The 11,195-nt window shown below is 37.4% G+C and overlaps 3 protein-coding genes across 7 annotated transcripts in view; 1 reads left to right on the forward strand and 2 right to left on the reverse strand.

Annotated features, from left to right (window-relative positions):
- ATXN3_1 (Ataxin-3) overlaps positions 1-2,146 on the forward strand; it is an 80,240-nt gene extending 78,094 nt beyond the window's left edge. The window contains exon 13 of one of the 2 annotated variants that reach the window (XM_012938182.3): positions 1,671-2,146. In XM_012938182.3, the coding sequence (XP_012793636.2) occupies positions 1,671-1,810 (140 nt within the window). In that variant the 3' untranslated portion in view covers positions 1,811-2,146. Of the gene's footprint in view, positions 1-1,547 lie in introns of both variants that reach the window. The other variant, XM_051214627.1, reaches the window with a different exon arrangement.
- Positions 1,922-6,140, reverse strand: RSPH9_1 (Radial spoke head protein 9). 3 transcript variants are annotated; one of them, XM_051214630.1, is made up of 6 exons: positions 5,626-6,140; positions 5,325-5,585; positions 5,118-5,286; positions 4,950-5,079; positions 4,771-4,917; positions 1,932-2,200 (listed from the first exon to the last, which is right to left on the reverse strand). In XM_051214630.1, the coding sequence occupies exons 2-6, from the start codon at positions 5,549-5,551 to the stop codon at positions 2,040-2,042; spliced, it is 834 nt and encodes a 277-aa protein (XP_051067812.1). In that variant the 5' UTR covers positions 5,552-5,585; positions 5,626-6,140; the 3' UTR covers positions 1,932-2,039. The 3 variants fall into 3 exon arrangements, with proteins under 3 accessions (XP_051067810.1, XP_051067812.1, XP_051067811.1); XM_051214629.1 differs by lacking the exon at positions 5,626-6,140 and having other exon boundaries at positions 5,118-5,182; positions 5,228-5,286; positions 5,325-5,589; XM_051214628.1 differs by lacking the exon at positions 5,626-6,140 and having other exon boundaries at positions 1,922-2,200; positions 4,950-5,286; positions 5,325-5,589.
- Positions 6,141-10,616: 4,476 nt separating this feature from the next.
- Positions 10,617-11,195, reverse strand: part of ACAD9 (acyl-CoA dehydrogenase) — a 41,600-nt gene continuing 41,021 nt past the window's right edge. For both annotated transcript variants that reach the window (XM_051214632.1, XM_051214631.1), the window contains one exon: positions 10,617-11,074. The gene's annotated coding sequence lies outside the window, so the exon portion shown is untranslated. The remainder of the gene's footprint in view (positions 11,075-11,195) is intronic.

Genomic DNA, 11,195 nt, shown 5'->3' on the forward strand with positions numbered 1-11,195 from the left:
ATCAAAAAATCAACCAGTATGTAAACGATTGCCCTACATCCCATTGACTCTATCACTTCACATGTTTGGATGGACACATACGTAGTGAGAAGCATTCGTAATCTACAAGCAAGGTTGGCTGACGCATATGTGTGTGGCTGTAAATCCCAATGGTTAAATGAAAGTACATAGTTTTGCAACCTCAAGTTGTGTCCGTTTGTGTTCGATTTCATCGTAGGCATACTGATGGAAATAACTTCCTTGTCGACCGAATTCTCGGGCATTTATCTCCTTCCAGCAGGTTCACTTATCGACTTGGAATAAGCAGATGACATAGTCCTGTTTGATGAAGACGCTGATAAAATGCAGTCTTTTGGTAACACTGAGCAACAATGACAGAATGTTTGGGATGCGTTTCTCCCCCTCTAAATGAACGCTGCTGATTCAGGACTGGCCTGTGTCAATATTTGAACTAAAGATAGGGAGTGAGGTTGTCGAAAGCATCTAAAACTTCACTTATCTCGGGAGTTTGATCAACGCTAACGGGTTGGTATGTGACGGACTTTCAGCACGGATTCAAAAAGCCCGCCTGGCTTTTGCCAACTTACATCACCTATGGCGAAGGCGAGATATACGTCTATCAATAAGAGGACGAGTATACTGCGCGGCAGTCCGTTCTGTTTTAATTTACGGCAGCGAAACGTGGCCATTAAGAGTAGAAGACACTCGTAAGCTACTAGTATTTGACCACAGATGCCTTAGAAATATTGCTGGCGTCTGCTGGGATCACCGGGTAAGTAATAGTTAGGTTAGATGCAAGGTAATGGGGAATGACGGTAAATCAGTTGACGATGTTGTAAATCTTCGTCGACTGAGATGGTTGGGCCACTCCGTTTACCGCGACGCTCAATGCTGCTTAGTGTTAAGGATGGTTGGAAGAAAGTTAGGGGCGGCCAAATCAAAACGTGGCATCAGTCCTTGAAGCCATTAACTTCTATTCTAAGCCATGTTAGTAGATGCAGACTACTTGGTTGGGGTCCTTGTGACTATCGTAACCAATGTTTGGAGACTGGGTGATATGGCTCAGAATCGACCACGAATTAATTCTTTCTTCCTGTATTATATCCTTATATGCATTTTATATATTACTACCATTGAAGTAACTACTATGAATTTGCTGTTCATCTTGTTGTACTAATTGAGGTATGGCAACTTGGACCGATGCATATATGTGCCTGGACCTACGTTATAGCTGACTGACAAGCATCTTCCATCCTATAGCATTTGGGTGAGATGCGTCATAGGGCTGATATCAAATAAGCTTTTGTAGTTCTGTGCAGGAATAATAAAGGGTGTATAATAATGCTTATTTAAGCCTTGACCATGCCAAATTTCGAACCGTTATTGTGTATTCAAAAATAGTTTATTCCCACTCGAAGCCTAATTCGATGCTATCGACTTATTGTCCAGTGTAGAGCTTTACACTTTTCCTCATTATCCTTGTTTTCTCTTACTATCCAATTTGCCTAATTGGTTTTCAATATTTTCATGTATGAATATCTTAACAGGTATATATGTGATCAAACTGTCTAAAACGTGTTACGCTAAAATATCACAGTTCTGATAATCTTCGTCTCATTGCATTACTGAAATTTATCAAACTAATTGTTTTAAAAAAATTTTCTTCTTAGCTAATGAATCGAATTTTGTTGGCCAAAATACAGCTCAAACTGACATAAATAATGGGAATCGAATATCAGCTGAAGAAATTCGCAGAAATAGACAAGCATTTATCGACAAACTCTCATGCACACCCAGAACAACAGAGTAATTACTGGTCATTAAATGTATTTCTAATATATTCCTGTGATATTTTGATGTGTTAGATATTTCCGGCCTGTTGTTTCTTCAATTACATTAAGAGTAATCAAATAAACAAATACACAAACTAGTTTTTCATTCCAATCAACTTTTTTAAGTATTTGTATACAAATATTTCAATGTTTCTGTAAAATACATCGAACTTTATACTTCTTTGTATAGTTCACCTACTTTTTGCATTATATCATAAATGGGAGATCAATGTTATATTCACCAGTTCCAACATAAATTGATCCATATTTGTTTGTACTTGGTAAGTGATATAAAACATATCCAATCCATAAAAGACTTTTGACCAGAACAAGGTTGCCTCCACGTTCAAATTGAATCACCCAACAACCTTTTCAAAGTGTAAAGCGGTAGTTTATAGAAAATTTTTAGTCTAAATGTGCAAAAGCAGCAATCATTGTAATATTCACTTGTAAAGTACGCGACCCCGACAAGTAAAATTTGCATGTATATTAAAATGTATATACATAAATACGCCTGTTATGGGCTGACAACTGGTCAGTAGCTCGTACGTGTAGATGATCCCTTGTAATTTATAGATTTCCAGCTGTTTCAAAAGCTGACCTGACAATAACCGCCCTAGTGAAAAAGATTCTCAAATCTATCACAAAAGTTTTAGGGTTTTTTTAAATCCTGTATGCACATATAATTGACTCATTCCAATCTTTTTCCAATGCTGTATTGTAAGTATATAGTGTACTCTTGTTATGGTTAGTTCCTAAGTAACATTATACCTGCCTCAAGGTTACATTATCATCATTTTCATCTTAGTTTTCGGTTGGATAGGTCTGAAGTTGCGTTAGCATCATAGAAATTACCACCTAACGAAGTCTTATTTTTCTTTTAACTTAGGTTATTCATGCCTTTATCTCATCAGATATGCAAAACTTTGCCTGTTGTTTCATGACCTTATATATTTGCACAACACAATATTTTCCTGGACATAGCTTTCGAAATGTTCACTGCACTACACAATATATATCGGCCAAAGTTATCACCACGGCAGAACACCTAGAAACAGTTGAGGGGATTAGCTAATATAGAAATAAAGGAACTAAAGCCAGTTACTTTTACTTGACGGACTAAAAACATGAAATGATCATAGTTTAAGAGAAGATGGAATACGAACACGTCAGCGCCATAGTATCCGACCTCGAAGCATGTTATATAAGTTGTCCAACTGTTGGACACATTTATGTCAGTGGTCCCAACCAGGAAACCTGTACCTATCCACAAAGCTTATATCAGCAGTTGTGACCTAATACACGGATGTACGATCTTCATTTGATTGTCTTTAGCTTTCTTCCAATTTCAGCCGATTAGCGTTGGGCATTGAAGGATATGGTAGGTGGATACTCAGTACATGTTCTAGTCCGGTCAGTTAGTGATGAAGATACACATCACCGTCAACTGATCCTTCATCTTTACCTAGTATTTTATGTCTGACTAGTCACTGGCTCCACCATACACAAGTGATGCTTCGAAGCTATCTGTCACTACTTAGAAATACCCTACATGTTTTTTTTCTTGGAGCACATGTTGTAAATTCATTGGTTGAAGTAAATTAGAAAGGCTCTTAGTAAATCCGACCTTGGGTTGGCAGACATACTGTCAAAGTCTAAATATCTTAATACATTCTTTCCCAGATTTCGCTTATCACACACGAGGGTTGACAAGACATTTAGGATAAGTGGTGCTTTAAAGGCATCATAATACTTTGATTCGAATCTAGGTATGCACAGAGTATCTGAGATGGTGAAGATTTGTAGCCCAGGAGGATGGTCTACCTGAAGTTTGTGCTGATGATGTCGTTTAGAAGAACGATGAAAGCTCCACGACTAAACCATCCAGCTTAGAGAACAAAACTCCATCAAAAGCACAGACTATCTGCTTAGGGTCCTCTTGATTATGTTAACCAACAGCTAGTAACTAAGTGACATGGCTCAAAATCATCCACAACTGCACAGGTTCAATCTTTGTTTCCTCTTAGAACCCAAGACCGAATGATTTTATGAATTCTTTTATTTTACTAGTTTATATTTCCCCGAGTTATATCTCCGACCCCCAGTCTTCTCTATTATTATTGATACTGTTACAACTCTGGGAATAACCCTAACAATTTCGTCTCACTGCTAATAGGGTGTGACAATTCGGATCGATATACATATATGTCAGGTTCTGTGTTGCATATGACTGACTATGATCAGAATAAGCGTTAACATAGATCAGTTGCGATGCGACATCTTGGGTTAATAAGGATAAAAATGCATCCAAGAAACTATTGTTTAGTTGCTTGGCGCACTTAGGAGACTGCGTCTTGCTTTCTGGCATTCATGTCCCCCAGTTTCTGTCGAAAGACAAGTCTCTAGATGGGAATTCAACCTAATGTCTTTACTTTGCTCACCACTATTCACTAGTTAAAGATCCCATTAACCGTTGAAAAATGAACGTTTTGAAATCCAAATTTTCTCTGGGTGATAAAAAACAATCAAAAACTAAACTTGACAATCAAGAGGTTTGTGCACAAGCCTTTGTCTCACTGACCATGCACTTTGCTAAATTGTATACCACGCTTTGAACACTGAAGTCGTGGCTTTACATGGGCGGGGATACTAGTTTACAGTCCAAAACATATATGCAGCTAATAGGCCTTTCTAAGTATGAATTATAATGTGGATATTTAATGGATTAAAAGTTTTCGTCCAAATGGACGCGAAAAGGAGAATATTGTTTATTATCAACCTATGAAAAGTAATCTCATGATCACCAGCTAATGAGTACCAAATAACTGCCATTATTCCACTAGATTACGAATTAAATGTTAAAATCTCCGGAAGATTTCCTTGCTCACATCCAAAAGTGAATGTAGAGAAATATCTAGTCTTAATAAAAGAATCTCACCTTCAGGATTATCATCCTCAATAGTATCTAAAAAATCGATGGCTTTATCCAGCTTTGCTCTTTCGGCTAATGGTTTGTTAGACATATTTACAGGAGGCCGACAATGGAAGTATGATAATAGCTTTGAAGCCTCAGCACAAGTTAAACCTATGTTTGTATGAGTAATTGCATCCATTTACCTTCAAAAGATTTATTTCTCACAACTTGTCCGTTGTACATTCGTATAAATGCACCACGTGGAACGATAACAACCTCCTCTTCCATGCGGTAAATAATAGCAGCAAGTCTATCTTCTTCTTTCATGGTTATCTAATTCATATACCAATCGTTAATCAAACAGAGATTACAAGTTCTTCAGTCTCGACAAGCTCATCACCTTCTCCTGGCATTTGTTTCACTTCAACGTATTCAGCTTCATGTGAAGGATCACCTGTTAGTCTCATTTTGAAAAGTTTACTTTTTTCTATATCTTGTTTCCCTGGTACTGGTAACAACCCCCATGTTGTGCAATCTTTACTAAAGTAAAGCGGTTACCTAAATTACTGTCTATATACCTGTACAGATTTGTTTTTTCTTTTAATACATCTTTGCCTATTCCTTGAGCAATGAAATAGTCTCCATTGATTCCTCGAATTATACCCCAAAACGACACATACGAGAACTTGTTTTCGTGCCTCAAAATAGTCAGTGTTGTATTAAGCGTCGCCTTTTGTTCAGGTGTCAAAACGATACCACATGATCCAACATAATCAATTGCAAGATGTAGGTCAGAGGAGTCCATAATGACTATCTAAAAGTAGACAGGCGACAAATCACTATGACATTGAGCCTGATTAGATTATTTAAACAAACAACCTTTGAATAACAAAACAAGTTCTGAAGAATTATTAATTTTGTACTAAGATACGCGACTTTTAAATTGCAGAATAGCTAGGAGTACAAACATGAGCTTTCAATAAATAAGTTTCATGTCCACTGTAATTTGAACAGCTCGCGTCATGACTTCTTTATATTTTTACAAATGGAGAAGTCTAAACATCAATTAGTAGTGATCAACTTATATTTTGTGATACCGGTGTTAAAATACTTGAACAGAGAATATGTTTTAGGTGTGTGAACCGATATTATTTGGACTACTTAACAATTAATACAAATGTAGGGTCAGTGAAACGTCACTGGACACTATCCAAGTCACTAAGTGTCGAACAGTTCATTGATCCCCGCCAACGCCGAGGGAAGCTGATGCACACCTAATAATCGTGCTCTACAGACTGGCCCACACAATTGGTTGTGTCTACTTTCACTAATATATTTCTGTAATAACGTCATTTGTGTTATACGGTGTTAAAGCAGCAATAGTACCCTGATACGACGAAAAGACAATCCACATTAAGTGTTGATGGCGAGGCGGGACTTTAAAGTCATACTGTTCCCATCTAACTCGAGTGAGCTCCAAATCACTCGACACAAATCATCTACGTCAGTAATCTACACTGCAAATCATTTTCTGAAGTTGACTATATATTTTAAAAGATCCTTCGCCCTTGCTGTTGAGTAACACGCCTTTTTCTAAAATGCCAACGAACGAAAATTTGATTTTAAAAATTTCGTACCTGGACGTTTCCTATAAAACTGTTTTCTAACTTGACATTAGTCCGCTTCACGTTTTCCTCATTCACGGTCTTTCGCGTATACGGATGTTGCGGCAAACAAATCCCCAAAATAAATAGATATGTGAGTCTTTGAAATTGCTGCTAAGTGTTGTTATGTTCTTTAGTCTGTCTACCCGCTCTTGGTACCGAGGATACTTATCTAATCCACATTAAGACCTTGGCGCGATAGGCTGACCGACCTAACCATGAGGCTAGTACGCGTGAGTTGGAAATGGGGTGGAGAGGAGAAAACTATTCTATAACCTGATTGGCTGACAAGTCGCTAATGAGAGAAGACAAGACAAGTGGAACACTACTTGATCTATTTTCGATATCCTGAGTTCAGTTCAGATTAGTGTAAAAAGGTACATGAATAAATAAGTGACTAACCCGACCACAACGCACGATAATTAGGAAAAATACAATTACGTCCAAAGCTAGGAATTAGAGTAGAAAATAGGGTGCAAAATATTATGTTTGAATTACAATAGCTTTGGAACAAAAATAGGGCATAGCAAAACATCATACCTCGAACGAAAGCTTATGTTCTGTAGAATAAATCAGGGACAAAAATAAATGTCATTGTTTTACAAGCTTTGAATAAAGTGGAATAACGTCCCGAAAAATAGCTTTTGTAGTTTGTCAGGGCTACTTGTTTTCCTGTTCACAGCAACCGCATTGGTTACACTGGACACACTAGCTGGAGCACTCAGTCACTCATTCGCACCAGATAACCACTGTGTACGCTGCACTACGTATACCTTACAACTACTAGCCAGCTTAGATCAAACGCATCGATAGCTTTACAATCATAAATCTTCCAAACCTTTTATTTCTGACATTTGGCTAGACTGGGTCGGTATGTTTAGATTATAGACGTGTTATGTGTAAACGAGTTGTCAAACCCCGAACGCCGTTGGCACCTTCGCGTTTAATGCTGTTTTTGATGCCGACCCGACTGCATTTACTCAGTAGTGGTCAATAGGCATATTAAGATCAATGTCAGTGATGAACGTTTACTAATCCTTCCACATTTGAAAGTTGTCAGCCACCAGATTCTCAACATATTTCATAAGGAAGACATTTTATATGGTCACTTTGTAAGGATGAATCCACCCGTATCTTTTTGACAGATTCCAGACTCTGTAACCTTAAGTCCCCAAACATTGGATACGATTATAAAGCCGACCCAAAATGGTTATCTGAATCTGCCTGATAAGTGAGCAATTAGATTTAGTATTTAAGTATTCCTATAGTACCCAAGTGATAACTTAAAAATATATCCATAGAAGGTTCGCTTGCTGAGCAGTGTACAAAGTTAGACAGACTTATGGCAACTAGATCACTAGACGATTGGTTATCTCTGTTTCTCAAAGTTGATCGAGTTAAGCACGTAGCTGGCCTAGATGATAAAAGGACACCCGTATAAAAAGCATTAAAATCACTTTTAACCAATAATACATCTGAGCAATTACCTTCCCTAAGGAATCAAAAGACTTCCCGTAAGGCCCAACCAATTACCCAGTAATGCAACTGGCAGGAATATAGGTACAGAATGCAACCATGAGTATCCATAGACCTCTGTGCTCTTGATTTTCTGTTTACACGAACAGAACATGAATGACTACGAAAAGTGATTTTGAGTGCAGTAACGGATACGCGGGAAAAAGATATTCCCTAATTGATCGAGTTGTGATATAATTTCTATTCAGATACCAAGAAAAAAAAGAAACTGAGTTAGTAGTAATCTTGACAGCTTGCGAGAGCGACAGCAATATCCAAGGAACAGCCGTTAACAGCAGTTCCATACGGTAATTTTCGACCAGACTTCTAAGTCATGTTCCTGCTTTTAATATTTTATAGACTGTAGTGCTATGCAAGCTCACACAGCTTATTCTAGTTTAAGAACAAGTCAGTCTATTCGTCCTACTTGAGCCACATTTTAACCGTGCTAATAACTCACTTGTCAACCTTGACTGTTTTTATATGTGTATGTTTGTGCACTTCCTATCTTATTTATCACATGACTGTAACTTATTTTTTGTGACTATAAATATTGTTTTACGCATAGTTAAGTCGGGTCGACTTACATGCCTTACTCACTAACACGAGTTAATTCAACAGTAACAAACAAGGATTGACGATATGTATATTTCGATGACAATTAGTCATATGATATAACTGGAGTCAGATATTTTATTGTATTTGAACATATAAATATAGGTACAAGCAGGCACCAAATACATATGCGATACACAAATCTCACTTGATTTGTTTGGGGGCTGTGATAATCCTCGGGTGTTCAAACCGAAGCAGTTGGTTTTCTTGGGGGGCCACACCCCGAACCTTCGACCTAAAGGTCTGATCCACAAGGCGGCGGAGCATCGTAAGGAAATGCAGTCCCATGGTAGCCGGTGACCAACGATTGATTCATACGCCATTTTTCCCCCAGGATACTGTAGTCTATTTCCACCATTGGTTTGGAATCAGGGTTTTCCAACTCTTCTAGGTGAACGCCCCGTGTACACCAACCCGGCTAAAGTGCCGGACATTCGGAGTCAGATATAGGGCTACTAAAAGGCAGGGATGGAAATCTATGGGGTTTAAGTGTGTTATTTGTTATGTTGACCCCTACGTATTCTTTGTTATGATGGAGTCATTAACAAGAAAAGCAGAAACTCTATGAAGAACGACAGAAAAGGCGAAAACGTCTGGTATTCACGCGTGCTCGTGCGAAAATAACCAGTCCTGATAAGATTAAGACGGGAGCTATCTTCGCACCTCACCTAAGGTATTATTATGCTGTAGTATCTGTGTGAACTAATGACTCCTTTATGCATGGTTGCCCGTTCATTACGAATTCCAAACATAATACACCCATTTGTGCTCATCTGGTCCTACCTACCTCTAATTGCACTACCTCGGAAATTCTTAGTTAGCACATTAATTCGGACGCTTCTCTCATGCAATCGCAGATTCTAAGAAGCCTACTGTTTGACCCACGCTCATGTGTTTTGGGCGCCCTATTGCACAGAACACACTTAGTATTATATATATTAAACGAGATTATTTTCCGAAAACTTAGTAACATGATTAAGTTTGAGATGGTTCAGATTATTGGTGACGTACTGAATAGCCTGGAAAATAGTTTGCCTCGACTGACCATTGAACGTCGTCTGGACATAGCAGTCATAGTGTTTCTGATTATCTTTTCGGGTAAAATAGGACCTAGTCTCCATCAGACAGAAGACATTGGTTCCAACTCACATTATGTTTACCCATCAAATATGAAGTATGTAGTCAGACAAATGACTGAAAAAAAGGTTGACAGTGCGAACCAGACATCATGATATTGCCTGCCAGCTACAATCTTTAACTTCGCAGTCGAATGTCATGAGACATCGACGTGAACAATTACATCGATGACACGGAAGACATGTGCCGTTGGTTAAAATTTTGATAAATCTATTCCATCTTAAACTTTAAGCCCGATCGATTTCTTTATAGAATTTGCTTGTTTATAAAGGATATTTTATTACTAAATGAAGTAATCGGAGTCATACTACCAAATAAAGACCATACGAAGTAATACCAGCGAAAATCAACTACAGTCAAACGATAGGCGACTGTAGCAATATTTGATTAGTTGAAAGCAGTAACGTATAACTACAGGCTTTCAAAATCACCACTACTTTGACTTTACTCTCTAATAGTAATACATCACATTTGTTAGACATTAGTTGGCTACTAAATAAATAATATGAGAGTGGAATAAACACACAACTTAGCACTTGCACATGAAAAATTATCGAACCTCAATGTACGAAGGGAAAAATCTTCAAGTTCACATATATACGACAACTCTCTTGATTGCTTAACAGTGCTTAATTTTATAGCTAGCTTCTTTACTTACTATCGTTTTGACACCCGTTAAACATATCAACGCCAAACTTTTAATTTCCCTTGATATCAATTCTACTAGATCAAATGAAGGAAAAGATATTGACTGCTACAACAATGTTACAAAGCGAAGGTAAATGACTTGTCACCAACACCAATAGGAAGCTTTTTTAAATCAAACTAGAAGGACCTTCCAAAATATGTGTATCTTGATGTTAGTTATTTATCTTAAATGGATATGAAATTTTATGATCCACTACATCTTTAGCCTTTGAATGAATAGCATTTTCTTTGAGGTTAGTTATCTTAAACAGCTTTATTCATACTTGTTGAAAGAAATTAGTCCGATTTTTTATCAGCTACCAAAAAGCCCATTGTAAAATATCTTGAACAATCAATTCCAATCATTGCGCAACACCAAGACACGCAATCAGAGAAATAATTTAGTCTATACCAAATTCTCACAAATATATGACAGGTTAGTAATGGTAGAATACATAAAGACCCCTTCAATAATAATTCACGAATAAAAATCTTTTATAGGGAGTTGAAAATAATAAATTTATTAACAAGAGATGAAAAATTATTACAATTTACCATACACGTGCAAGTGGATGAGATACAGGATAGAAACGCTGTGTCAGTAATTCGCTAGCGACACGATGTTGGTAACGATCTATTTCAAACTTATATTCTATAATATGTTCAACACGTTGAAGTGCTAGTCTAGAAAACGTATGTGCCAAAGTTTTCTGTAACAGAGGAGAGAAAAGTAGAAAGAATAAAATCATATTGAGCGATTGAATAGAATGGAAAAATAATATAAATTGATAATTGATGTATGGGGTCTGACTAATAAAGACAGCAAACTGT

This window comes from Schistosoma haematobium, chromosome 2 (assembly GCF_000699445.3).
Source record: "Schistosoma haematobium chromosome 2, whole genome shotgun sequence".
Taxonomy (NCBI): domain Eukaryota; kingdom Metazoa; phylum Platyhelminthes; class Trematoda; order Strigeidida; family Schistosomatidae; genus Schistosoma; species Schistosoma haematobium.